The sequence below is a fragment of the Vigna umbellata genome, chromosome 5 (genome assembly GCF_029865625.1).
Source record: "Vigna umbellata cultivar VRB3 chromosome 5, Vumbellata_1.0, whole genome shotgun sequence".
Classification (NCBI taxonomy): domain Eukaryota; kingdom Viridiplantae; phylum Streptophyta; class Magnoliopsida; order Fabales; family Fabaceae; genus Vigna; species Vigna umbellata.
The window spans coordinates 36,124,460-36,152,211 of record NC_142169.1 but is presented as its reverse complement, the minus strand read 5'-3'; the positions used below and the strand labels follow the sequence as shown (position 1 = coordinate 36,152,211).

The 27,752-nt window shown below is 34.1% G+C and overlaps 4 protein-coding genes and 1 long non-coding RNA gene across 6 annotated transcripts; 3 read left to right on the top strand and 2 right to left on the bottom strand.

Moving 5' to 3' along the window:
* The first annotated feature begins 1,157 nt into the window (after positions 1 to 1,157).
* On the top strand, positions 1,158 to 6,337 carry LOC124841670 (MACPF domain-containing protein At1g14780-like). The gene is made up of 7 exons (XM_088115274.1): positions 1,158 to 1,578; positions 3,922 to 4,160; positions 4,257 to 4,458; positions 4,541 to 4,618; positions 4,717 to 4,900; positions 5,157 to 5,323; positions 5,447 to 6,337. The coding sequence occupies exons 1-7, from the start codon at positions 1,330 to 1,332 to the stop codon at positions 6,140 to 6,142; spliced, it is 1,815 nt and encodes a 604-aa protein (XP_087971400.1). The 5' UTR covers positions 1,158 to 1,329; the 3' UTR covers positions 6,143 to 6,337.
* A 2,238-nt stretch (positions 6,338 to 8,575) lies between these two features.
* Positions 8,576 to 10,112, bottom strand: LOC124841668 (rho GDP-dissociation inhibitor 1-like). Its single transcript, XM_047317981.2, has 5 exons — positions 9,711 to 10,112; positions 9,546 to 9,612; positions 9,200 to 9,418; positions 8,989 to 9,113; positions 8,576 to 8,874 (listed from the first exon to the last, which is right to left on the bottom strand). The coding sequence occupies exons 1-5, from the start codon at positions 10,095 to 10,097 to the stop codon at positions 8,794 to 8,796; spliced, it is 879 nt and encodes a 292-aa protein (XP_047173937.2). The 5' UTR covers positions 10,098 to 10,112; the 3' UTR covers positions 8,576 to 8,793.
* A 685-nt stretch (positions 10,113 to 10,797) lies between these two features.
* On the top strand, positions 10,798 to 13,712 carry Z-ISO (15-cis-zeta-carotene isomerase). Its single transcript, XM_047317984.2, has 4 exons — positions 10,798 to 11,285; positions 12,470 to 12,616; positions 12,759 to 12,968; positions 13,251 to 13,712. The coding sequence occupies exons 1-4, from the start codon at positions 10,866 to 10,868 to the stop codon at positions 13,584 to 13,586; spliced, it is 1,113 nt and encodes a 370-aa protein (XP_047173940.2). The 5' UTR covers positions 10,798 to 10,865; the 3' UTR covers positions 13,587 to 13,712.
* A 3,760-nt stretch (positions 13,713 to 17,472) lies between these two features.
* LOC148198221 (uncharacterized) lies at positions 17,473 to 25,672 on the top strand. 2 transcript variants are annotated; one of them, XR_015786608.1, is made up of 5 exons: positions 17,473 to 17,862; positions 17,962 to 18,003; positions 18,134 to 18,260; positions 18,766 to 18,850; positions 25,533 to 25,672. It is a non-coding gene; the product is annotated as an uncharacterized LOC148198221 (long non-coding RNA). The 2 variants fall into 2 exon arrangements; XR_015786607.1 differs by lacking the exon at positions 25,533 to 25,672 and having other exon boundaries at positions 18,766 to 20,531.
* Positions 20,670 to 25,804, bottom strand: LOC124829874 (Transmembrane amino acid transporter family protein). The gene is made up of 3 exons (XM_047303460.2): positions 25,503 to 25,804; positions 24,318 to 24,925; positions 20,670 to 24,222 (listed from the first exon to the last, which is right to left on the bottom strand). The coding sequence occupies exons 1-3, from the start codon at positions 25,777 to 25,779 to the stop codon at positions 23,683 to 23,685; spliced, it is 1,425 nt and encodes a 474-aa protein (XP_047159416.2). The 5' UTR covers positions 25,780 to 25,804; the 3' UTR covers positions 20,670 to 23,682.
* Between the last annotated feature and the right edge of the window lie 1,948 nt (positions 25,805 to 27,752).

Below are 27,752 nucleotides of genomic sequence, written 5' to 3'. Positions count from 1 at the left end.
GACTCTTCCTCTTCTTTTATTCCGTTCTCACTTTCCAATTAATTGTTTCTTTAATTACCAAAACCAAGGACTTTTTTAACTTTTAATAAAAAATACTTATATTTACTTTATATTATATGGATTAATAATTCTATTTAAATATTATCTGCTTTTACTTGGTCAATGCATTTAATAAACCTTTTTTTTAATCGCACAGTTTTGATTTTCAAAGACTATTAATAAAACTAAAATTCAAAGGCATCTGTTAGTATGCTTTTATTTTGTTTGAAAATGCTAAATCTTTGAAAGTGTTCCACACAATATTCAAATTCTATTTTACTAAATTATTCATTCTGTAAAAGGAGCTGAAGTATCTCTGCTTTTTCTACTATAATAGACACACTATTTTAATATATTTTAACAACAATAACTATTATAGTATTATAGTTAAGGACAATTTAAATATATATTTTTCTTATTAACTATTAAGTTATTTTTTAAAGATAAAATTGTAATAGAATTTTAAATTTTAAAATGAATGATGTTTTAAATGTAGTAATCGATGTTAATAATGATATCTCATACAAGAGGTTCTGAAAACAACAATAATTATCTAAGAAAATGAAAAAACTTAATAAACATAATCGATAAGGATTTAATTCTGATTAAAGTTAGGAGACTCAAAACTTTAAACCAATTTCTCTTTATTTTAGAAAGGAAAGAGCTGTGGATATTGTTATCTATTGAAGATTATATAAATAACGGCCTTTAACTTACATGAAAATTATTAATTATATAATAACTATGTTAAAAATTATAAATGAATATCTAATTAATTAATATTATGAATTAATTCTGCATATATCCAGTATCATTGATTAAAAAAAAATCAATAACGTACTTTGTTATTGTAATGATACTTTTTAAAGATAATGAATCTTTGACCATGATTAAAAAATAAGTTACTAATTAAGTATGTCATAATTCAACATTATGTTTAATAAATAAAAAATATATTGGTTAACCGTGTTTGGCAAAAATAGAAGGATTGTTTGATTCTAACAACACACGCATTTTGCCAATTTCTGGTATTGTTGTGAGATCTTATATGATTAGATTAAAACATAAATTATAATGCTTTTTTATAATTAGATATGTTAATTTTGAAATATTAATTGAGTTTGGTTGTTATTTTAATGTGTTGTAGGTTCAAGGTCAAACCGCCGCTGCCGTATAGCAGTCACGTAGGGGAAGGATGACCCAGGTCATTGGGTACTTGTACCTGCCTATGATAAGCCTTATTCTTGATATTATATGATATCTTGCTGAGAATTAAGGAGTGCATGTTTGATGAGCATGGAGAGTGTGTTTCCGAATCAGATAGAGTGTCTGGGAAAAGGGTTTGATTTGACATGTGATTTCCGTTTGAAGTTTGCCAAGGGAAAAGGAAGTAGAAGATTGGTGGTTGTTGATGAAGAGAAAAGGAGGGACATTACTGTTCCTGGTACTGCTGCTACCATTCCCGATGTTTCCGAGGATATTCGCTGTGACAAGGGGGATCGCCTTCGTTTCACATCTGATGTTCTTCAATTCAATCAGGTTCTCTCCATAATTCTTGTTCACATTTTCAATTATGTTTGTTGAAATCAATTGAAGTATATAGTGTCCATCCATAATATATAATCGATTTTCATGATTTTCTTATGAATTAGAAGGTAGTATTTTGTTAGAAGGAGAGTTTAACTCACAAGTCTCGTCTGGTGTATAAGAATATGAAATTGCTGAGTAGAGAAATTGTTTGTGAAATTGCTGAGTAGAGAAATTGTTTGTGAAATTGCTGAGTAGAGAAATTGTTTGTGAAATTGCTAGAGTGGAGAAATTGTTTGTGAGATGTGGCAGATGCTAGTAATCTATGGCAGTGATTTCTTAATGAGAATATGCTACGAACATATATTTAGAGATTGATGCACGCTCCGTCGTGACTTCTTCATACAATAAAAAAAGCTTTTGAATGTTCTGTTTACAAATTCTGAAATGCAAACAAGATTTGAATTTTATGTCGCATACGAGTTTAGTTTATGGTTTGGGACTTTTTTCTTACCTGAATGGTATGTTCTAGTACACTGCGTGAATTTCAATCTATTTGTGAAATTCTGCAAAACTTATCTGGTTGAATTCGTATGTATGTCATGTTTCAAAAACTGTGCCAGTGACGATGCACATGTGACTTTTTCACAAACATGTTTAGTGTATTTTTGTTCTGTGGAGTTTTAAAAATGTTACTTATTAGAAAATAATGAACTAATTGACCAGTTGCTAGAGTATATCCTTGTAGACTATTCAACAATCCAGAATATATATATATATATATATATATATATATATATATATATATATATATATATATATATATATTTAAATTTAATAACAAGTTATTATAGTAAAAAGAGACATCTTTCTGTCACTTTTAAAAATTAAATAAGAACAAATGAACATTAAATAATAAATAGTTAGTCATTTGTGTTATATGTTAGAGGATGCTTGTTATTTAGAGAATGCAATTATTGAAAAATTAGAGTAGGAAAGTCAATTCAAACAAAACAAAACATTAAGATTATTAGAAAAAAATTATGATAATTGTCATACAAATAAAAATAGAATGTATAAAATCAATAGTATGGTGGAGCTCAAAATCAAGGACTTTTTTTTTTTTTTTTAAATCTTATGGTTAGGATTTTTTTAAGAAAGATATTAATACACTATAAATTAGTATTCCGAACAAATTCATGTAAGAGATTAAAATATTAAATTTTAAAAAATAAATTTATAAGTTTATATATATATATATATATATATATATATATATATATATATATATATATATAATTAATGTGAAATTTTCAATTCATTTTGAATTCTTAATTACGGAACTTTTTTTATATAATCATAGCAAAAAAAACTTCAATAGTTTATGTTAAAATGAAGTAAATTGCAACATGCAGAATCCGATCTTTAAAAAAAAAAAGTTATTGTAATTTGAGTATATCTAGAGATGAAAGTGGAATTTAGCCTTTTTAAACTTTATATTATTATAATGGAGTAGTTTTAGTTTAAAATTAAAATCCTGTTATTAATATCTTGTATTTTGTATACATATAGAAAACTGTAAGAATGCGTAAGTCCAAACAAGTGAAACTCTTGAAGTTTAGATTCATCTTGTTTGGTGAAAAATTTGATGATTTAAACTTAACTCGTTTTATTCATTTCAGCTGAATTAAAGACTTAAAGCTCGAGTTTAACGTTTTATTCATTTCAGCTGAATTAAAGACTTAAAGCTCGAGTTTAAATTGTTCATCTTTTTTTATAATTTAATTGATTTTTTAACACTAATCAATTAATAAAAATACGCATTTTTTTTATCAGAGAATATTCTTTTGCAGAAAAAACTAGTGTTTTACATCAATACAATTCAACGTTAACTAATAAAACTCGAGTTTTAAAATAAGAAAATTAACATTTCAATAAACTATTTATGATATATATATATATATATATATATATATATATATATATATAATATTTATGAGCTGTATAACTTTTAATTGTAAACTTAGCTCATTTAAATAATAGTTCAATTTGACTTATACGTCTATTTGTAAGGATGATATTTTGGGACCGGTATTTTGAGAATGACTTAGCTCCTATTTAGTTATAATAATAACAATGAAACTATTTCTTCCTTTTTAGTTGTTCGACATAGGACTAAAGTTTGTTAGAAGATAAAGTTCTTTTATTTTCCTTTATAGGCGCAACTATCATACAGTAGGAAAAAAACTTGCTTGAGTCTGTAAGATATCACTTTGAATTAATTGATTCAATTTGTTACAGTTTTTTTGGATAAGGAATTTAAGCATTGTTACCTTACTCTTCTTTTACTAGCAGATGTCTGAGCTTCTAAATCAAAAGTCGGCAATACAGGGAAAAATTCCTTCTGGCTATTTTAATGCTCTTTTTGATCTGACTGGTGATTGGTATCGTGATGCTCATAACGTCAAGTATCTTGCTTTTGATGGTTATTTCATTTCCCTGTTCTATCTGCACCTTACTGCTTCACACCTCACACTGCAAGAGGAAGTGAAAAAGTCTGTTCCAGCTCAGTGGGACCCAGCTTCATTAACCAGGTAAGCACAAAGCCACAACAACAATTCACCATAGAAAGATAAAACAAAAGTCTCATGGTTATTAAGTAATGTTGCTAATCAATTTTGTTAAGGCAGGTTCATTCAAACATATGGAACACACATAATAACAGGTATGGCTGTTGGAGGTCAAGATGTAATATGTGTCAAACAAAAGCATTCTTCAAAGGTTTCATCTGGTGATCTAAGAAGAAATTTAGAGAACCTAGGAGATTTTTTGTTTCAAGATTTAAGAAGCCCTTCTCAACAGACTAACACCTCCGCAGAAGCCAAACAAAAAGTAATGATATATGGCACTTTATTTTCTATAGTTTTTACAAATTTGTTACTTATCTGTTGATGCAGTCTCTCTTATTCGTTAGGTTCCTGAGGTCTTCAATCAAGTGATGCAATCAAACACAACGCAGTTCACCAGCATTTCAGAAACTTCAAGCAAGGATGTAAGTCACGTAAAGAGAAATATTTGCCATTTGAAATTTAAAATGAATAAGAATTAAAATTTGGAAGTTGTTAATGTCTTAATTTTATGTTGGAACAGGGCCTCACTATCATCTGTTCAAAAAGAGGAGGAGATGTGTTCAAGCATGGTCACTCAAATTGGCTCCAGACAGTGGCTTCTAATCCTGAAGCTATCCTCTTCAAGTTTGTGCCTATTTCCTCACTTCTCACAGGAATTCCTGGAAGTGGCTATCTTACTCATGCAATCAATTTGTATTTACGCTGTACGTTCTTCTTCTCCGATTGACTGATAATTCTATGATGTACTACTTTTATACGTATCCACTTTATACTGTTTCAATGATTAACCGTTAGGAAGATAACCACTAACACAGTTTAACTGTTTTGGACTTAACATTATCCTTGGCACCCTTTACAAAAGTACATGAGTTTCAAAGCCATAATTTCTTGCACATAGTCATCTAGGATTTTCTTACCTTTAAGAAACACGACACTTAGTGATTCATTTGCGCTTTACAGATAAGCCCCTTCCCGAAGATTTACAATGCTTTTTGGAGTTTCAAATTCCAAGGCAATGGGCACCCATGTTTTATGAGCTACCTCTGAGGCATCAAAGGAAAAAGAGTACTTCCCCTTCCCTGCAATTTGGTTTCATGTCTCCCAAGCTTCATGTCAGTTCTACACAGGTGCTTCTCTTAGCCTAACCCTTCCTCCTATTTGAGCAAAGTTGTGCTTATAATTGACATCAATTATGTGTTCATTGATTGTTTGTTAATCATGACATTTTATTCTATGCGAAACAATATCAGGTAGTGAGTGAAGAAAAGCCTGTGGTAGGCCTCCGTTTGTACTTAGAAGGAAGAAAATGTAATAGACTTGCAATACATGTACACCATCTTTCAAGCCTCCCAAAGACAATGATCCACTCTTCAGGCCCATCTTTGTGGCGAGGATCTGATGATAATGAATACTGTGACACCTTTCTGGAACCAATAAGGTGGAAGGGATTTGCAAACGTTTGCACAGCAGTGGTTAAACATGACCCTAACTGGTTGCAAGAATCAGGTGGGGGTGGGGGTGTTTACATTGTGACCGGTGCACAGCTCATTAGCAAAGGGAATTGGCCAAAAAATGTGCTTCACTTGCGCCTCCAATATACCCACATAGCCAATTGCAGTATCAGGAAGTCAGATTGGGGTGGTGCACCTGAGGCTTCAAGAAAATCATCTTTCCTCACAAATTTAAGCACGAAATTTTCATTCACACAGCAAACTGTGACTACTTCTCCTCAGAAGCAGGCTCCCACTTCACTTGACTCTGGTGTTTATCCAGATGGTCCACCTGTGCCTGTTCGTTCTGGAAAACTGCTTAAATACGTGGATACAACCGAGGTTCTGAGGGGTCCACATGATGCTCCTGGACATTGGTTGGTAACAGCTGCTAAGCTTGTGACTGAGGGTGGTAAGATTGGATTGCAGGTCAAGTTTGCACTGTTAGACTACTAGTTATTCATTCCAAGTTAGTTCTCTTTTATGGATATGCGTAGAGAGTAGAGAAACATCGGTAGATTCATTTGTTGCTTAATTTTTTTGTGAACTTATACAGCTCACATGTACATAGGCATATGCTTTCTAATCACTTTGTACAGTGCAGTATACAAAAATGAGAGGTGTTTAACTTTGGCCAATACAAAATTAAAATGTGGCTATATGCATTGGCTTGGTTTGGGGTCTTAATTTACAATTTAATCGACGTTCTACCAACTTGTGAAAAATTTGAAGGAAAAAAACAAAAGTAAGGGAACCCCAACTACTCCAATTCGTTGCAAATGAATCCAGAGGTATATCATGATGATGGCCCATCATAGAATTTCATGGTCCAGTTTATTGCAACATGAAATGGTGGTTCTGTTTTTACGTGGACAAAACCAAATCGAACGTGCACGAATATACGGAAGAAAACTTTCATTTTAATTTGTTTAGGTCAACTAGAACGAACCCATAATTGACTTCATTATGTTGTTGGGTTGCGCCGTGCAATTTATGTCAAACCAACTTCCTATGATCTTTGGTTTGCTTTGTAGTCAAACTCAAACAATTATGTAAGTTTTTTTACTAACCATAAAACAATCGATTCTACTCAATATATAGACTATTGCTGAGTCAAACTGCTTCATTTATTTAAAATAGAAAATAAAGCTTATTTAATTCAATTCAATTTGTTTAGATGTAAGTTCACTGACCAATTAATTTAATTGTTTAGTATTTGGTTATCATTATTAATTTGAATAACGTTTAGTATACATGTTCATTGTTTTCAGTAACTGAATACTTTTTATTCCTTAATATGAAAAGTTAGAAATATTTTAAGTCTGTGTTTTATTTGATGTTTATGTGATCTAACCGAAATTTCCTTAAAAATTTTACAATTTCGTTAGTTAATGTGTACTTTTTTATATATGCTTGAACCCTAAACCAGTGTTTTAACTTGTTAGTTAAGTAATGTTGAAAACTATTCAAGTGCCATTCCTGCATGGCTTGTGCTTGTGATTCATGCAATGATTAATGTCAGTAATTACTGAGCAACTTTACTTTGAAAGAAAGTAAGGTTAAATAATGTCCTTCACCTTTGCTCAAATTATTCCATACCCGACAACACATTATCACAACAATCACAAAAAGATTATCAGTGAATTAACAACATTCCAGTTCCACATAATTCTTTTCTGCTGAAGGAATCATCAACTACAGGGCATGCATGTAATGATAGCACACTGCACACTACAGAGTAGCATCTGCATATTTTGGAAAAAGCTACTTAAAAGTGTTGGTATAATAACATTGTATGCATTTTAAATTAAGCTAAAAGCTATCTACATTCTTGCTTTTTCAAAGAAACAAAAATATAATGAAGATGCCTTTGAATTACTTACTTCTGAATGTATGCATATAATTTTACAGCTTTCTTTTGTTACAGTTAAAAGTGTTCATGATTTGTCAGAAAATATAAGATAACTAGCCTTAAACTTACTGTTCATAATGGTCAAATTATGCATTTAACTGTAATCAACATCAGAATAGAATGTTCTTGTAATTATAATACAGATACATCCTATCCAACACTTAGATGATTTGATACATTAATTTTTCTGGAAAAGCATGATACTGAGGAATTTAGTGAGCATAGTAATGAGCAGTGTGAGAACATGTTAAAACTGCAAGGAAATGGTTTCCCGTGACCCACCCCATGTGTGCAATCATAGCTAGCAATATAGCATTCTGAATTTCTTTAACTCGTAACCACCATCATTACGCACTGATTCAAAATGAGTTGGCATCGATTTGATTCAACACAAACAGAAGTAGGATGTTTGATGACAATTGAAAGAACAACTCAGCCAACACAACAAACTAACAGTAACAAGTTAACAAAGCCTATGCTATAAGCAATTATTGATTACATAAATCATAATTGGTATGAGATCATAAAATTAGTTCAATCTCCAATCACTCACAAAATGGTATAAAGGAAAGTGTTCACGCATTCAAATTTTGGTCCATCATCATCGGCGGGTTAGGGGCCCATTTTTAGTTTCAGCAGTAGTTCTGCTTTTTCCTTTATTTTTCCTTTTTTAGTAAAGTAAGTGCTTGAGACATGTATGTGGGCATTCATATGATGAGAAAAGCTTTTGGCCCCCCAATAGAACTTACGGACCTTTAGGCCATTTGCATAAGAAAGCACATGCAGCAGTAGTTGAGAATACTCTTGAAAAATGTAATTTTTAAGCCTAAAGAGAAATTTGCAATCATTTATAAATCGTCTTATCATGTAGATTTATAAGAGATAGTAATTCAATTTTCTTTTGTTTATCTCTTCAACCTTCATTCACATTCCAATAAATTAACTCTATTGGGGAATCTTAAGTCAATGAGTGCAACTTTAACAGTAAAAATTAAGAGTGATTTTATTTGTCACATCTTGGCATTAGAAAAAGGAAAAGGATGGAAGTGATAACATAAGCATTCGGCACGCACGTTTACAATTGTGCCAACTGCATTTGATTAACAACTAAAACAAGTTGGATTCCAATATGTTCCAAAGAGACACACAAAAGGCCAAAGGAAAGATAATTTTCCAAGTTGCTGAAGGTCAAATCTCATTCAGGTTTTATCCAATTCTTCTGAATTTCGAAGTAGTAATTGACGTCCAAGTAGCATTTTTGATCGTCATCTACAAACTGAAGCAAGAAAATTTAGTCAGTGAGTTCATACTATTTGTTATACAGTAGTATTCCACTCAAAGATTGAAAAATAAATATAATCAACCTTCTGAGTTTGGTCGAATGTGTTACCTTGGTTCTTGCTGCATAGGTTCCCCTGACGAACATGCCGCAAGGGGTGCTTTCTTCTTCCAATGCATACGTATACGGTTCCTTCTGGGGACTAAAAGTTCCCAACATCTTTTTTCTGCTGGCCACTGTTACAAGAAATGAAAAATACTGTCAACATTATTCAATTCCACCCCAAGAAAATAAGTTAAACACCAGAAGCACTGTCTCAGACCTCTAACGCCAGTTTTCCAAATAACATTCGTGTATTTGAGACCAGAAACGATGTTGTTGGAGACAGAGAAGGTGAATTTCATGGCGCACTTGCTTCCTTCCTTGAGGATGAAGAGGCTTTTCTTAGGATCATTTGTAAATGGAATTGGCAGGACGAGATCAGGCCTGTCTGGGCTTGTAATAGTGAGGCTCAAAATCTTCACATCAGGGTCTTTAGTTGCTGCATTCCAACCAAACATTAATCACTGTAAGGGTTATATTGGTGAAATAATAAAGATGGAATTGGTCTAGAAGAATTTGAAAGAGAGAGAGAACTTGAAGGGTTAAAGAGAAAAACGAAGCACCACCTCCAACGAAAGACATATCAACACTGCCCAGAAGTTGCTCCTTCCATTTTCTCAAACTCTCGTCATCCTTTGAACACAAAAGAAAAATCTTTCATCAAAAAGACAGCTGCAAAACCAAAGGGTGTGAAGAAACATTCAAAAACAAAAGGGAAAAGAAGCTCTCACTTTATCTTTCTCAAGCTGTTCCTTGAGGGTGATTTGGGGACCAATATCCAGTTCTCTGTCAGATTCCAACTTGGAATCATCATCATCTTCCTCTGGCTCAGTCTCTTCTGCAACATCAGAGTTGGCACTATCACTGTACGGGGGCTGCTCTGGTTCGCCACCAACAACGTTGCTGCTGTTGTCGTTGTCGGTTGGTTTGTTTTTGAGCTCTTCCACAAAACGAGAAGTTGTGGAAGACACAGCAGCAGACATTTTCAAGGTAAGAGACACCGAAAGCAAACCCTTTTTGAGAGGAAGGAGTGGCAAATTTACAACTTTTGTTGCTAAACTAGGGAATGGGCAACAGAATTGAGAGTAACGGATTGTGAATTTGAAATGTATGAGCATGGTCCTTACACTTATATAATGAATGAATGACAGAATGATTTAAAGGGACACATGCCGATGTGGGCCCGGGAATGTTATAGTAGTCACCAAAAGCAGTTGAGATAAAAACCGCTGATGGTGGAGATCAGATTGCATAGAAACTTGATCCATTTCTATCATTCAATCATTTACATTTCGTGACAACATTTATTTTGTCCGAGGTAAGCTGTCGCTCTGATGTGAGGAATTTTATAAACTTTGGTCATATAGGACTTTGAGCCTTTAATTACAGCGACTCAAAAATATCATATATCAAAATATAGAGGTATATCTTATGTCAAAATTAAAATAATTTCAAAATAAGAGATTAATCAGATTTTGAGACTGTGTTAATATTCATTTAATATAAGGTACTGTATTAAGTTTATTATTCACTAGAATTAAAGATCTTAAAGTAAATTATTAATTAAGAAAAAGAAGTTATGATAGCATGATGTGTAACGTTTAACAAGTTTATCAACTTAATATTATTCGTTTAATTTTTTCATTAAGATAAATTATTATTGAGATATTGTTTGTTTTAGATATTAAGATATTAAGTTGATCTCAATAATAATTGAAAAAAAAAAACACATGCAGACACCTAATATTGTACAAATATGACATATTTTTAAATTTGACAGTGGAAATACTTAAATTGAGTATGAATTATATTTGTTTGCTTATTTATCTCTGTGAGTGAAATCGAAGTGGTGTTCCGAAAACAGAGGGGAAAAGAAGAGAAGTAAGATGGCAAACTCTGTTGTGGTGGCTACTTCAGTCTCTCTGTTTTCCAAGTATGCCCAGCGTCGTCCATCTTTTTTCCCTCTCTCTTCTTCCAATTCAATCGCCAAAACAAACCTAAATTTTAACTCTCAGTGCTATTCCGATTTGCTTCTTTCCCGTTCAAAATCGCCGATTTATGGTCGCCACTTCGTTCTCCGCACTTCAATCAAACAGAGCGAGAGCGAGAACGAGACGGAGTTAGGGCTCGTTGGGGAGGACTCTGCTGTGTTTCAATTGGGCGAACAGAAAATATCTTCGTGGATTTATTTCTCGGCCATTCTGGGAGTGGTTCTCTATGTTCTCAACGTCGCATGGATTGACAATTCAACTGGCTACGGCAAAGCTTTCATTGACGCCGTTTCAACGCTTTCCGATTCTCATGAGGTTACGGTCGTTTAATTTTTTCCAACAATTTCCACTGTTTTGTATTCTGTGTTCTGTTCTGTTCCTACAGCCGAGGTAGCTCACTTACCAGTCGCTGGTGTGTTTAGAAATAAAGACGGATAATTTGTTGTTTTCTTTGAAATTTGGGTGTGTTTGCGCGAATGGATGCGTTTAGAATCAATGAAAAGGAAGGGTGGGTTGACTTTTCATTTTCAATTATAAAAGTGATGTTAATGTATATGACCGACTCTTTCCGCACTCAAAGGGGTCTGAACAAGCTCCAAAGTCCCATGTTTTTTTTTTCTCTTTGAATTGTTGAGAGTGGAGTGCACACATGGCTCAAATGAATAGCTTGTCGTGGAATTGGATTGAATTTGGTAGATCTTTCCCCTTGTCGTTGAGCCAGTTTGAATAAACCTCCTTAACAAGCACTTTGAGGAGAAGTAAAATGAATCAAGGAAGAAAACGAATCGAACTTCCCTATAATTTATAATTAAGTTGTGCTCCTCAAGTTTTTTCTGAAGTTCCTTCTTTGACCTTGTTCCCAAGTCTAGGTATATTGATTTTGACTTGTCGCAGAAATTTAGTTCATTTTATTTTGTTCTCCTACAAGTGTTTGTTAAGTTTATACAGTCTGGCTCTTACTCTTCACCCACTGGTAATTTTTGTTTATCCTTAAGAAAAAGTGGAAAGGTGTTTGTTGAAAAGTACGCCAACTTGCCTGGGAAAAAAGAAGTAAAAGTAAAGTGTGTCAGTTGGAGGGGATGAACTTCCCCCATAATCTGTTCATTCTACATGTGAAAATAGTTTGCAGTACAAACTTGACAGTATCACTAGACTAATCATGGCCAAAGGGAAACAACTTAGTACCATCAACCTTTTCTCTAGGAGCCTGCAGAACTGAGAGGTGAGTGGAACTACGACCATGTATACCGTAAAGAGCTAAGTCCAGTTTTTTACATAATGGCTTGAGATCATTATGAAGGTTCTTATTTTGTAGCCACACACCCTCTTAGCACCACAATTCATATGCAGATCTTTGTTTTTCTTTTAGTTGTACAGGTTGTCTAGTTGTCTGTATCATTCAACTAACTCACTTCAAAGATGTAATAGTATCTGTTAACACATTTGAAGGCTGCAATAGTGCTTGGTTGGTTACTAACTCTTTTCATGGTATTCTGCAGGTGGTAATGCTAATACTGATTCTCATATTTGCTGGTGTCCACAGTGGCTTGGCTAGCTTCAGGAACACTGGCGAGAAACTCATTGGAGAAAGAACTTTCCGTGTACTCTTTGCAGGGTTATCGCTACCCTTGGCTGTCAGTACTATTGTGAGTTACAGCTCTGTATCCCCTAATAACTGATGTCCATCTCTTTTTATTTAATTTAGATTTATAGCATATTTTTGTAACAAGAGAAAACTTGAAGTTGATTCAAACTAAATTACTTTGCTTATTTTCTGTCATGATACAGGTGTATTTTATTAATCACAGATATGATGGACTTCAACTCTGGCAGGTCCAGGATGCTCCTGGGCTTCATCAACTTCTGTGGATTTCAAATTTCATTTCTTTCTTTTTCCTATACCCTTCAACTTTCAATCTTTTAGAGGTAGCAGCTGTTGACAAGCCTAAACTACATCTATGGGAAACTGGAATCATAAGAATAACCAGGCATCCACAGGTATACATCTAATACCGTTTACACTGATAAATTATGCACGTTCATGATTTTTGTGATCTTCATAATTTGAGCCAATAAATAAACTTTTTCTGATTCAAATCTTTCTTCTTTCTTTGGTATTGCATCTCTTTTTTTTTCTATTTTTTTTTCTCTTTCTGCATAAGCTAATCTAGTTGATATCTTCTGAAAACACCCTCTTAATTCTGTCTTGCGCAATGTAAACCCTTGCCCAATTTACTTTTACTTCAGATGCATTTCTTGCACTTGACGTTTGCTCTTCAGATGGTTGGGCAGGTTATCTGGTGTCTTGCTCATACGATTTGGATTGGAAATTCTGTGGCCGTTGCCGCCTCATTTGGCTTAATTGCTCACCATCTGTTCGGTGTCTGGAATGGAGACAGACGACTGGCTACAAAATTTGGGGAGGATTTTGAATTAGTTAAGAGTCGAACAAGTGTTGTCCCTTTTGCAGCAATTCTTGATGGCAGACAAAAGTTACCTCAAGATTTCTACAAGGAGTTTCTTCGACTGCCATACTTGACAATTACTGCACTTACCTTAGGAGCTTACTTTGCACACCCGCTTATGCAGGCTGCTAGTTTCAACCTTCATTGGTAGGCACAACACATCCTGTCCCTTTTATGTAAAATCTACTGTTTATCTATAGACGCAGATGAAGAAATCAAAGAAAAATAAAATAAAATAAAAGGATATAAAAGAAATGAATTGAAAAATTGATAATGACCTTGCACATCAATAACAAAACCTGTAAAACTAGCAGTGCATAATAAACTGCTCCTTCAATATTTGTTTCCCTAAAAATGTTAAATGTTCTCAAATTGCAATCAATCATATTGAAAAATATCCCGAATTAATAAACGTGTGACTGAGAACTCAGTATCATTACTAATTATTATTTAATAGAAATATAAACAGAATTAAATACTGGCCTGCCTTTTTAACATAAGGAGAGGGATATTCAGATCATAATACTGCATCCACCACTGTGTTTTAATAATTGTTTTAACGAAAGTGTTAATTGTCAGATTTTCTTCCGTTTATTTCATGTTATTTTTGTGTAAAAGCACTTTTAAGAATACAAACACTTAAATGGCAACATAGCTGCTTCATCTTAGACTCTGCAACAGGTTACGGTCCAATGAGATGTGACATGTTTAAATGGCAATGCCAAATTTGGAATGGAAAGGTATCTCACATCTTTATGCACCATTGCCCACGTTGCATTCACCCTTCAACTTTCAACTCTCTCTTCAGATCATATTTCGTTCACATCTTGCACCTCAATTTATAGTAGAAGCAAAGATCAAGGATAGTGGTTTCATAACTGGAAAAGTTGTGGTATATTAGCTGGCTATTTGGTGGTGTGCACATTTCACTTGCAGACTTTTCTTTTTCCCATGCTATTTGGTGGTATATTCCACTTGGGTTTCAGAACTAAGACTTGATTATTCACTACGAATTCTTCCACAAAAATTCTGGAAACGGTAATTGCGTAATACGCCAATGTTATGTCATTTTCAGATGATTCTAACATTGCCAAAAATGGTCTCTTAAAGGGTCAGGGTTGGACATTTGCTTATTTCGAAACCACCCTCCTTCCTTTCAGCACTCTCTCCTTCTTCCGAAACACTATCTCCTCTCTCCATTTTATGTTTTCAGTTTTCATTTGAACTTCTCTCTCTCCATTTGGTGAAGGCCTCGAAGTGGTCGTTGAGCAATCTCTCTAGACGTTGAGGAAGTTCTGTTGTCGCTAACCTCGAAGTCTCTCTTTCTCTCTCGAGTTTGTGATTTCAACGATATACATTTAGTGATCTTTGTGGTTGGTCTGTTAAAAGTGTCTCGTTCGGTGTCGATTTTGTCGAAGTTCTGAGCTTTTTTTGTGCAATGGGTTTGTCTGCTGACATTGGTTTTTCTAACAAGGTATGAACTTTTTGTCTTTCCGTATTCGTATTTTGGGGTTGGGTTTTTGCTTTTGACCTTTGTTGATCATTTTGCTGGTTTTTGTTTTTGGGTTGTGACTTTTGTTGGTTATTTGTACCAACAAATATTAATTTTTTTTTTCAGTTGTTTGTTCGTCATTCATTGAAAAAGAAGTGTATTGCTACTTTGAATGGAATTTTGAGTGAGGAGCACAAGTTCATTATTTCGAAGACGCAATTTGGATGGTTTTTAGAAAAATCCCCTTCTGGTAATCGATTACAGGGGTCTTGTAATCGATTACCAGAGGAAAAAGGGTCATTTGTACAGAAACTTCAACTGTACTCCCCAGCTAGACGAATCCTACTCCCCATGGTGGCTATTGGTCTTGTTTGTGACTTTTTGCATTTCTTGTGAATAGGTGATTGAGTTCCATGTGATTGGATGTGTTCCCTGCACCAATGAACACATTAGGCCATTGAATATATGGCAAAAATGTGATGGATCTCATCTAGCTTATATGAAAGCACATAAACGACCTTTTTTTTTCAAGAATTCAATGGCCTAACGTGTTCATTGGTGCAATAAACACCGCCCACCATGAAACTCACTCATCCATATGAACTATTGGAATAAAGAACCCAATTGAATGATGAGGGAACTCCCTCTTCCAAGGAAAAAAACATGACAAAGCTTTGGAGAAATGGCGCATAGAAAGCACTTCAATGGCACAGAGAGAGAAACGACTTCCTCCAAAGACAACGGTGGGCCCAAACGACGAACAAACAACGGTGGACAGAGAACCACTTCAATGGCGGAGAGAGAGTTTTGAAGATCTCTCGGCGAAGGAGAAGAGAGAGTTTCGAAAAGGGGCAAAGAGAGAGTTTCGCAGGGTCAGGGTTTCAGAAATTGAAAAGTGTCAAAAGGTTTCTGAAGATTATTCCAAAGACGCCCTCCAAGACAAAATGAATCTTTTAAACAAAATTTAATAGATAGTGCAACACGTGTCGTTATCAAATTATTGTCAAAAATATGTTGTTAAAGAAGCATTTTCCCTTCTTAAATTTTGAATTTGAAGCAGCGAAAAAGGATAACGCGGAAACTTTAACACCACTTTCCAAATCAAGCTTCTTTTCCTGTCTTTACAAGCAAATTGGACCATGGTTAATCATTAATCAATATTCTCTAACACTTCAATATTTAGCAAAACAATTCTAAAATTACCCCAAAACAATCTCAATTCACAAAAATACATCACTATCTCAGCTATCGATAAATAATCACTCATGTTGGTTTTTTCTTATTTTCACATTACAATTTTTAATTTTAAATCACAATTAATAGATCTCAAATTAATTGTTTTTATTTCCAAAAGTATGTTACAATTTTTTAATATATAATTTTCTATTTATTTTTTCTCAAGTATTTAGAGTAGCTGGTAAGTATATGATGAACTTATGAAGAGTTTAAAAAAATTTAAAAAATCTTTAGTTAATTAAACAAAAAGACTATCTGATGAGTTAAATAAATATCATATCTGCTATAGTTTTTGTTTTGGGATGGTTTGAACTTTAATCAAACATATTAAATGTCTTCCGTAGAAATATCTTTTCTTTTCCATTTTTAGTTATCACTTTTTATTATTATAAATTTTTGTTTAAGTCTGTGAATTATCATAAATTTAGAACCAGAGGATTCCCAACTTTTTTATCAGTAAAAAGGAAACATGCACTCTCAAAGAACTTTGACCTAAACATACTTAACACGCAGTAATTAAAAGTTGTCCTTCTATAATAATACTTTTACCGTAATTAATATTAAAGAAAAACAATATACAACGGAGGATTTTCATGTAAACAAATTATATAATAGAACTTATTCATAACTAAAAAAATCAAAGCGGTTTTTAATTATTTTTGTTACTAATTAAAATTTAATTAAATTTCCGAGTCTTTATAAAATAGTAGAAATCATAAAAAGACATATAATTACAGTTTTAATTTGTTTATTAATAAAACGAAGGAAGTTAATTTGAATTGAGAAAAGCGTCGTAGATCTATGGAGGAATAGGGGTAGTTGGGTAAATTTATGATGTAATATACGAACTACCCTACAACTACGAGGTTGAGGATCTTTAAGGTCAGTTCATCTTTGGACACGTGGCAGTGTTGTGATATCGAATAACCATCTTTCTCTTGGTTTCAATGGCCAATCATGATCCAGACAAAGCTATCAAAATCATGCACGTAAACATGAGCTTTAAAGAGAACTTTAGATCAAATTTGAATTTATCAATGATAAAGCTATGCGGGACATGCACATACAGAAAATGGCTTAAATGGTGTCTGAATTCCCGTGGGGTGTTGGATAGCTGAAGACCCAAAACACCACCAAAGCGGTTTGTTGGGGGATCCTTGGAAATGCTAGATAATGCCTTCACATGGCCAAAGTAAAGACCATTTAAGGGATAGTGCCCTGTCAATTTTTGTTACCATGTAAAATTGAAAAACCACTTTATCTCAATGAATGTCACTCTTCAATGTCATTGCAGAAAGTATGAAATTAAGGTAATTGTGGACCTGCATGCTGCTCCAGGCTCACAGAACGGAAAACCTCACAGTGCCTCAAGAGATGGATATCTAGAATGGGGTGATTCATACATACATGTGATACAGATTTTATATGAGGGGATGTGAGAAAGAGAAGTTGAGAGAGTTAGAGAGAGAGAGACAGAGAGAGAGAGAGAGAGAGAGAGAGAGAGAGAGAGAGAGAGATGGGCATTTACTTCCTTCTCCATTGAAGTACTTAGGGCATAGTTACCCACGTACCCCCAAACCGATCTATATAGATTCATGAATCATTATGTATGACTTCGTATATCTTCCCTTAATTAGGTAACTGCTATTCTACAGACCCAATTCATGCTGGATCTCAGCTTTCTGATAGTCAGCGCAAGGTATGATAACAATTCTCAATTCCTTTTTCAATGTTTAATTGTCATTCTTCCCAGTGATTCCCTTGCTAATTAACCAGTTCAATTATGTCACATGTGAAGGAACACTTGCTAGGTGAGGCAAACACAGCTCTCAGACAAAGGGTAACAAACATTTCAACACTCAAGTTCATATACAGTGTTCTATGATGTGATTTAACGATAAAATTTGAATGTACAAAGGTGTCCTGAACTAAACAGATGCTTTTTGAGTGACTTATGCTGTTTTTGGCAGTTGGAAGGATATCAAATAAATCAATTTCAACTGAATCCCAGTGGTGAAGAAATGGGGTATGAACGTCATCCAGGTCAACACCAAGGCGATGCTCTCTTTCAACCATTGGAGTGTGAGCCAACATTAGGTATCAATTTCCTCTTCATTAAATTCTGATGCGTGGTTGTTTCTGGTTACTAGCAGACAAAAAGGTTGTTGTTGGGATTTGATGTAGACTAGAAACTACAAATGATGTTATGTTGATGAAATGGTGAAGCTACATATATATACATATTTCTAATAATTTGAATTTGTTTCTTTGGTCAATAATTTGTCTACATAATCTCCTTCTACATTATAATAAGCATAAACTGTTTGATATGACTTTCAATCAGTTATATCTGTTTCAATATGCCTGGTTTGTTTGACAAACCAAGATTTTCTTTCTAGATTATATATTGGCTTCTCATTACAAGATGCACACGAAGGGCTATATATATATATATATATATATATATATATATATATATATATATATATATATATATATATATATACATTTTTGGGATGCATAAGTACTTCTTAGTGTGTCTACATGTTCTTTGTAGTTGTGGAAATAGAATAATTTTCTGAATGTTGGTGTGAACGTGCAGCATGCTGAAAACGCTAGAGAGGTATCAGAAATGTAACTATGGAGCGCCCGAGGCCAATGCGTCAACAAAGGAAGCCTTGGTATTGGTAATTATCCTATACACCCTATTTAATTGAGCAGCTGTGTGTAAAAATATAGAAATATTCTCTGATATCATTTGTAGTATCTGGGAAATATACTTCATTAAGAAATTTTCTGGACAACTTTCCAAAACACACAAAGACAACACTTTAATCTCTCAAACTTACATAACATATAACTCACAAAGTACAACCCATTCTCTCTCTTTGATTCAATAATACATGCAGCAACCCCACTCTTTCTCTGGTTTCTCAAGGTGTTGTATACAGCACACACAAGCTCTCCTATTTTCACTCTTCTTTGCTGCACACACCTTCCTATTTTTTCTCTCACAAAACACCATGACTTTGCTACACACTCCTCTCCTTTTTCTCACAAAACGGTGAGGCTTCTCCCTTTCTTTGCATTCCACCACGGTGCACACACTACAAGTGTGCCACATATCTTACAAGAGAACACATACATATTTATAATAAAAAAACTAAACCTAACATCTCCACTCACTATGTGGGTAATGATAATGCTAACACAATACCTAACTTCTTCTACAAATGGGGACCAGCTCGCCAAAGCCTTGAGTCCCACGCCGTCGGGGTGGTCGGGGACCGGCTTCTGTCAGTGGAAGGGCGTCAGGTGCACCACCAACCGCCTCACCTCAATCAACATCGCTTCACAGTCGCTCAGCGGAACGCTACCTCCGGATCTCAACTCCCTCTCCCAACTCACCTCTCTCTCTCTCCAGGGCAACGCGCTCTCCGGCGCGTTGCCTTCCCTTGCCAACCTCTCCATGCTGGAAATCGTGTTCCTCGGGGGCAACAACTTCACCTCCATTCCCGACGGTTGCTTCCAGGGTTTCACTGGCTTACAGAGCCTCAGCGTGGCAGACTGCTTCAACCTCGCTCCATCGGCGATTCCCACCGGGTTGACTCAGTCCTCCAACCTCGTCAAACTCGATCTCGGAACCTCAATGGTACCTTGCCTGATGTGTTTGACTCCCTTGTGAGTTTGCAGGAGCTCCGTCTCTCTTACAACAACCTCACTGTGAGTTTGCCAAAGACCTTCGCGGTTTCTGGGATTCAGAATATCTCGCTCCAAAATCAGAAACATAATGTATCTGATATTCACATGGTCCAATATTTCCAAACACAAGTTCGGGCATGACCCATTTGTCTAAAGTGTGGCTTCAATGAACTTTTTCACGGATCTTATTCCGGATGAGTTAAACAGTAAGTTTCCATCTTCTCTCATATCCCTTTGTAGTTTGCATAACATCTCTTTAGACTAGACCACAATTTTCTTCAGGGTCCCGTTCGTTTGGAATGAGTGTGAAGGTCACTTTTGATTTGAATGATTTTTGTAAAAGGGACTCTAGACCCAGCGATTATCGCATCACCACTTTCTTGATATTGTTAAACATATTCTTTTCAGTTTGCGAGTTATTGGTTTTGTAGTGATCCTAGTGAGGATTGGAATTTCATTGTGTGTTTTAAGGGAAGCTGTGCATTTGGCACCTGTGAATTTGACGGGAATAATTTCACCTATTGCCAATTTAACATATTTGAGAAACATGTATCTCAATGAAAATCATTTGAGAGATAAGTAGCACGAGGCTTGACTAATTTGGCTTAGTAGGAGGTTATTCACGTTTTAAAGAACAATCTATTTGGTGATATTTTAAAATTTTTAACCACGATGATATTGAACACTGATTTTAATATGAAAATCAATCTTCAACATCATCTTGGTTGGAAACTTTGGAATATCATCAAATAAATTGTTCTTAAAAGCATTCAAAACCTCAAACTAAGCCAAATTAGTCAAGCCTCCTCGTATTGATCCCTCAAATGATTTTGATTGAGATACAAGTTTCTCAAATATGTTAATTGGCAAATGTAGGTGAAATCATTCCCGTCAAATTCTCACGAGCCAAATTCACAGTAACAATCTTTCCCTTAGAACACATAATGAAGTTCCAATTTTCACAAGGATCATTACGAAACCAGAAACTTGCAAACTGAAAGGGATGGCCGAAATGTTTAGCAATATCAAGTAAAGTGGTGACGCGAGAATCACAGGGTCCAGAGTCGCTCCTACAAAAATTATTCGAATCAAAAGTGACCTTCACACTCATTCCAAACAAAGGAACGTGACCCTGAAGAAAATTGTCGTCTAAAGAGATGTTCCGCAAGCTAGAAAGGGATGTGAGAGAAGATGGAAACTTACTGTTTAACTCGTTGTCATTCAGCTGCAGATCGAACAAAATGGTGCAATTTGATAAATCCGGAATGGGACCCGTGAAAAAGTTCGTTTGAAGCCACACCTAATACAAATGGATCGTGGAAGCAAGCACCTTACACGATAACCCGAACTCGTGTTTCGGAATATTTGGTCAATATCTCTGAATATCAAATACCTTGGTGGTGACAGTGGAACAACTTCGTCAAGCGGTTCTGGTGATGCACCAACCAGAAATCCAAATGCACCATCGGGTGGTTTTTCACTCTATCCTGCTTGGATTGCGGTTATTTATGTAGTCGTTATGCTTGTGCTTGTTTTTGCGTGTGTCATACCACAAACTGCATTGGACATTAGAAAAGGTTAAGAATTTAGAAAACGATAAGAAAGTTATTCCGAGAATTTAGGGTCAACGTGTTACCGTGTTAATTCAATTTCCTCGACAAGTAACTAAAAATTTCAGTGTTGAAAACATTTTGGATAAAGTGGATTTGGAATGGTTTATAAAAAGAGGAGTTTGATGATGGAACTAAAATTGTTGTGAATAGGATGAAATGTGGTTCTTGTAGAAGAGGAAGTAAGAGAATGAATTGGAGGCAAAAATTACAGAGTAAAGTGAGGCATAGGTTAGAACTGCAATTTCTGTTTCGAATTCATTCATTCTCTGACTTCCCATTCTACCAGAACCACGTTTCATTCTCTTTAGAACAATTTTAGTTCCATCATTCAATTCTCCTATGTAAACCACTTCAAATCCTCCCATACCCAAAATGTTTTTTCACTTAAACTTTGCGTTACTTGAGAAGAAATTCAATTGACATGGTAACAATTTGACCCTGAATTTTCGAAACAACTTTCTTTTCGTTTTCTAAATTCTAAACCTTTTTCCAATGTTCAATGCTAATTTTGGTATAACACATGCAAAAGACAAGCACAATCACTGCGACAATAAAGAGATCAATAACTGCAACAATACCTGCAATCCAAGCAAGAGAGAGTGAAAAACCATATAATGGTGCATTTGGACTTCCGGTTGATGAATCATCATAACCGCTTGACGAATGAGTTCCACTGTCACCACTACCTCCAATATACCGAAGAGAAACATTAAAATCAGTATTCAACGTCACCTTGGTTGAAACTTTGAAATATAACCTTGTTCTCAAATTATTTTTCCCCTAAAAATGTTAAATGTTTTGAAATGCAATCAATCGTTGAAAAATATCCCGAATTAATAGAAGTGTGACTGATAACTCAGTATCATTACTAATTATTATTTAATAGAAATATAAACAGAATTAAATACTGGCCTGTCTTTTTAACATAGGAAGAGGGATATTCAGAACATCATAATGCTGCATCCACCACTGTTTTAATAATTGTTTTAACGAACGTGTTAGTTCTCAGATTTTCTTCAGTTTATTTCATGTTATTTTTGAGTAAAAGCAATTTTAAGAATAAAAACTCAAGATGGACAACTTTGCTTTAACTTGTTTCCATTCCATGATGGTTAGAACTACTACCCTAGTTTGGTCGTATTTTGGCTATTTCCTAAAATGTTATATAGTTATTTAAAATGACTAAAAAGGACAGAGATGGAAAAAAAGTACAGTACTATTTTCAAATTATTGACTCTTTAAAATAATTAAAGATAAGGATTCAACAACTAACTACGGTACTATTTCAGGGCAAGGCACCCAAACATGTCAAGAGTTGAATTCTGTGATATATACATTTTCTTTACAAATATAAATAAATAAATAAATAAAACTTTATTGAAATATAAAAATAATAAAATTATGATAAATTTTGAAAGATTTATCAGAAATGGGATTAGGTATGAAGAGGGGGGATTTGAGATATTTTTCTTATCTTGAACGAAATTTGTTGTTTTAGTTGGCAATCCTCAGTAAAATAAATTTACAACTATTTAAATGTTAATTAGTTAAAAATGATTTTAAAAAGTATTTGATATTATAATGCTCAAAAGTTGGGAAGCATGTTACCGGAATGACTTCAATCATTTCAGATTAATATGCGCCGACATTTTATAAGCATCTCATAATAACACACGATCACATCCATTTCTTTTCAGAACTGTTCCAAACTTCATAATAATTTTTTATTTATTATCATTTTTCAATCAACATGACACAACTACAATTTTCTTTATTCATTAACATTTTTTATTCAATTTCTTTAAAGCATTTGGTAGAGAGAGTTTTGCTTTAAAAATAAGATAAAATAGTGTAATAAGTACGGTGCAATGAGTTCGATTCTTGAGATTATTATAATAGAAGGTAAAGACAAACTAAGACATCAAAGAAAACATATAGGTTCAAATTATAAGTAAAACACACTCATTTTACCTATAATTTTTACAAGCCTTTCATATTATCAGCATAATTTTCGTAATCTTTACAAGTTTGTATATATTAATTATGTCAACCTATGTTTGGATACCTTTTTATAAGGTAGTTCCACTATTATGCAATTTTAACTATAACACAATTGATATCATTAACTATTTTTCATTAAGCAAGAAATCGCAACCATAGACTGGCCTATCAGTACATATATATGTATATAGTAATCACTCCAATTAACTTGAGTGATGCAATTGAAAACTTTTGAGTAGCAACTTTGAGGAGGAAATGGTGCCCATGAGAGCAAGAAGAAAGCCAAATGTGATGAGAAAGAGGTTAAGGAGCAAGACAAGGTTTGATATTTGACCCCAACATGTCTTCAAGTAGAAAGAACATGGCAGAATCAAACAAACGGCAACACTGACAAGGGAACCAGTGAGACTTAGTACATGTTCAAAATATGGAACCGACAGAGCAAGGGTTAGTATGACCAAAAGTGAAAATGAACCCACGCAACCCCTAATAATCATCTTGTTTCTGCCACTCATGGTGCTTGGAAGAGCATGTTCTAGTTGAATTGTCAATGGTGTGAATTCAAGCGCGTATTTGGTCATTGGTGCCACCACGGTTGCCCACAGAGCAACCTTTGTCACAATGCTCTCTGCTGGCATGCTCAGAGTTATTTGAGACTTTACATCCTTACCAAACATCCTCGCACCCATGAACCCCAGTGTCGTGTAAATTGCTGTAACCAGTGCGAAGCTCACAATAGAAACCTGATGAAATTTTCAAACAAAACATCATATACATGATCAAAACTTAAAGTTCTGCTCAAGCAAATAAATATATAAACTTTCATGTGTTTAGCTACCTTGGTAAATTTTGAAGGGTCTTTCATGGATGTGTATAATTCGGGGAAAACAATGTGTCCTCCATAGCCAAAGACGTAAAGGCCAGATACTGATGGAATATTATGGAGTTGGAGGACAGGTATGGCATGATTGTTTCGGACATGTCCTAAAAGTGCAGTGGCAGCTACACAGAGAAAAATGAGGAGAGACATGAGAATGCCAAGTGTTGAAAGGAAAGATATGGAAGAGAGGTCTCTGATCCACAAACTAGGGAGGGCAATGAGAACTGCCACCACTGTTAGGAACTGAGATGAAGAGAATTTAGGGAAGTGGTGCTTGAGATTTGTCCCCAGAAAGACTGTGATCAAATTATCATGTAATGAGATGGTGTAGGAAACAAGGGACATGAAGATTTCCATGTAGATGATTGTTGCAGCCACCAACCTTCCTTTTGATCCAAACGCATGTTTCCCAATATCCACAAAGCTTCTTAACTTTGGATTCTTTCTGAGGCATGTTCCAAGTATGTGAGAACTGTAAGCACACATCACACCTAGTCCTACAAGCAAGAATGCAGACACCCACCCTCCACTTACCACGGCATATGGAGTTGATAGTTGCCCCAAACCTGAAAGATATTAAAAACTTTGCAGTCACTTTTCTGCTAAAAAATACTGAGTTCTTTTTTAGGAAGAATTCAAATTCTGTCACTTAAACCAGCATAGGTTGGCAAATGATCAATTGCTTGATGGGTAAGTTTACAGTGTTGATTGTGCTTTTGTCATTAAACATTAACTTGTTCTTAATTGGTTGGTTGTTATGTCCATTTTTCAACATGCCAGTTGGATTTAGAGACAGAAATGGTGATCCTGCAAATCTTGGATGCACCACCAAAAGTATTTGAGAATATATGTTTCATTATATTCTTCTAGTGAAGTTGGAAAAAAGTAAATCAAGAGAATAATTATTTTATGCAGCATGGTTACCCTTCAAAGGAAACTTGCTAAGGAAAATGAAGTCTGTTAAAAAATTTGAAAACTCAATCATAGATGTGTGAAAAACTCAGATGCATTTTAAAGAAATAAAGTATATAGAATTAAGCACTTTAATGTATTGTATTAACTTAAAAATAAATATTTATAACTTGATTTACATATATTCGGAGTGAAAATGAGAAAATGAAGCAGTATATATGGAAATTTTACCTACGAGCATCCCCACCATGTTGATGACAGCATGAGTAAAGGAACTGTTGGAGTTAGCATGACGCTGAGCGTGGACATTTGCGTCTTCTGCTACATGAGTATGGTCACAATTGCATTGTTTGGTTTCTTCTACGCAACAGTTGCAACACTGCACAGGCAAAACGACCGAGTTTTCTTCACCATGCACTGACACACTTCCATCAACTTCACTCTTTTGCTTCTTCACACACTTATGTTGAAGGCTTATCAGGCTTTTCCATAAGGATTTCGACATCATGCTAATTCAAAAACTTAGAATATATCGAAATCCCAAGGTGTCTTGCTGTAACCAAACGCCATGCAGAACGTGTATTTATAATTGGATTAAGATGGCATGGCATCAGCCATTGTGGAGATGCCTACGTTGGATTTTATTCTCAGAGAATGAAAGCGAACGCTAATTTAATTTAAAGTTTGTTCCAGGAATAATACAATTACTGTGTATAGTGCTAACTGGCCTGCCATTTGTTTTAATTATAAAATTTCAAAAATTTTGGTCCCAAAACAACGGTCTAGATTATATTTTATCGGATATTTTGGCTTCGTTAAAAAGAAAAAATAAATAAACAATGTAAACCCAACTTGTTTTTGGCTAATTTGGATTCATACACTAAAGTCTTGGCACATCAATGTTCATCGAACAATACGCTTTGTATAGCACAACGTGTTGTGTATATATTCTCTGTAGCCAAATACAGAGGAATGATTTGATAACAAGAAGTATTGTGTTCAATTGTGTGAAAACTACAAATACATCAAAACAGACTCATAAATTCAATACACTAAATTTTAAATGTCCTCTCAAGAAAAACATATCAATAAAACATGAAAAACCTTAATCAGAGGTGATAGACTTGTAGATAGTATTAATTAATTGTTTCATTTATGTCTTCCTAACTTAAGAGACATGATGTCTTTAAGACCTTGTTCTTTTGAGTGGATTTGAGGGGATTTAAAGATAAATTTTTTTGTCGTTTATTTGAGTGAATTTGGAAATAAATTTTTTTAATTTGTCACGTCAATACAATTTTATACTAATTCTTACAAATTTTATTTCCAAATTCATTCAAATAAACGACAAAAAAATTTATCTTCGAATCTCTTCAAATCCACTCAAAAGAACAAGACCTAAAGATATATAAGAGAAAAGATGTATAAATCTACCTAACTTGTGAGTACATCTCTACTTTTATAAGGACAGATATATTAATATTTTCGAAAAAGATAATGGAAAGCTTTTAAGAAAAATAAAAACATTGACATAATATCTAATATTATAGAAGACTTTGATATATGATGAAAAGTAAAAGTGTTATAGAAAGAGGAGATTTAGAAGGGTGGTGGAGAATTTGGATAAAGTTAGTTGGATGGTACAAGGTATTAAATTCCATCAGCTAGCCGTTGCTCTGATTCTATTGCAATATTTGGAAGGAATCACATCCTCAGCTCAACCTACTCTTCTTCAGACACAAATACAATTTTCATATTACAATATCAATTTTAAAACATAAGGCGTAGCTTTTAGTTATAATATCATGCACAAACTTTCTCATCAAAACAAAGGATAAATTAATCAATAAACTTGTTCAGTGCCTGTACCACCCTATTGGTGGATGTTATATTCCTTAAGAGTCTTATAATTAAGAAGATTATTTAAGAATAGATTCCGAATTTTCCAGGGATATATGGAAAACAAAAGCACCCTCAAATATTATTTTGATGATAAGTGACTTCAAAATAAAGTTCTGGCTAAGGAGGAACTTTTAAAAAAATATTATATTTAGAGATGCATGGTAGTTACGTGGATAAGCTATCTTTTTATATATTATTTGTTATTAATTGGTAGAGGGAGAAAAAAATTCAATTTCATCTATTTTGGGTCAAGTTGGTCTGTCAATTAAAAACGAATTGATAACCTGTCTTTTTTTTTTATCATCCAAAGTTTAATAACATGGAAACATGTTGAATTTTTTTATTTTTTACATGAAAATAGATAGGATGTCCGAGTTAAAACTAGTTGTCTTTCGAACGATTTCATATATTAATCGAATTGTATCAAATTTTGATCAAATTATATTAAATTTTGGTTGAACTGTATTAATATGAAATATCGTGATACGAGTTTATAAAGTATAGAGTGTTCATGACATATGTTGAAGTTTGAAGAAACAAAAACTTTTTGATTGATATTTAAACATTGTTAGGCTGATC

Coding starts and splice junctions, on each gene's coding strand:
- LOC124841670 (XM_088115274.1), top strand. CDS start 1,330: ATGAGCATGGAGAGTGTGTTTCCGAATCAGATAGAGTGTCTGGGAAAA. Junction 4,619..4,716: donor CAGAAACTTCAAGCAAGGAT/GTAAGTCACGTA, acceptor ATGTTGGAACAG/GGCCTCACTATCATCTGTTC. Junction 4,901..5,156: donor AATCAATTTGTATTTACGCT/GTACGTTCTTCT, acceptor TGCGCTTTACAG/ATAAGCCCCTTCCCGAAGAT.
- LOC124841668 (XM_047317981.2), bottom strand. CDS start 10,097: ATGCTCATACATTTCAAATTCACAATCCGTTACTCTCAATTCTGTTGC. Junction 9,613..9,710: donor AACAGCTTGAGAAAGATAAA/GTGAGAGCTTCT, acceptor TTGTGTTCAAAG/GATGACGAGAGTTTGAGAAA. Junction 8,875..8,988: donor CCTATGCAGCAAGAACCAAG/GTAACACATTCG, acceptor TTCTTGCTTCAG/TTTGTAGATGACGATCAAAA.
- Z-ISO (XM_047317984.2), top strand. CDS start 10,866: ATGGCAAACTCTGTTGTGGTGGCTACTTCAGTCTCTCTGTTTTCCAAG. Junction 12,617..12,758: donor CCTTGGCTGTCAGTACTATT/GTGAGTTACAGC, acceptor GTCATGATACAG/GTGTATTTTATTAATCACAG. Junction 12,969..13,250: donor GAATAACCAGGCATCCACAG/GTATACATCTAA, acceptor TTTGCTCTTCAG/ATGGTTGGGCAGGTTATCTG.
- LOC124829874 (XM_047303460.2), bottom strand. CDS start 25,779: ATGATGTCGAAATCCTTATGGAAAAGCCTGATAAGCCTTCAACATAAG. Junction 24,926..25,502: donor CATGGTGGGGATGCTCGTAG/GTAAAATTTCCA, acceptor AATATCTTTCAG/GTTTGGGGCAACTATCAACT. Junction 24,223..24,317: donor ACCCTTCAAAATTTACCAAG/GTAGCTAAACAC, acceptor AAATTTCATCAG/GTTTCTATTGTGAGCTTCGC.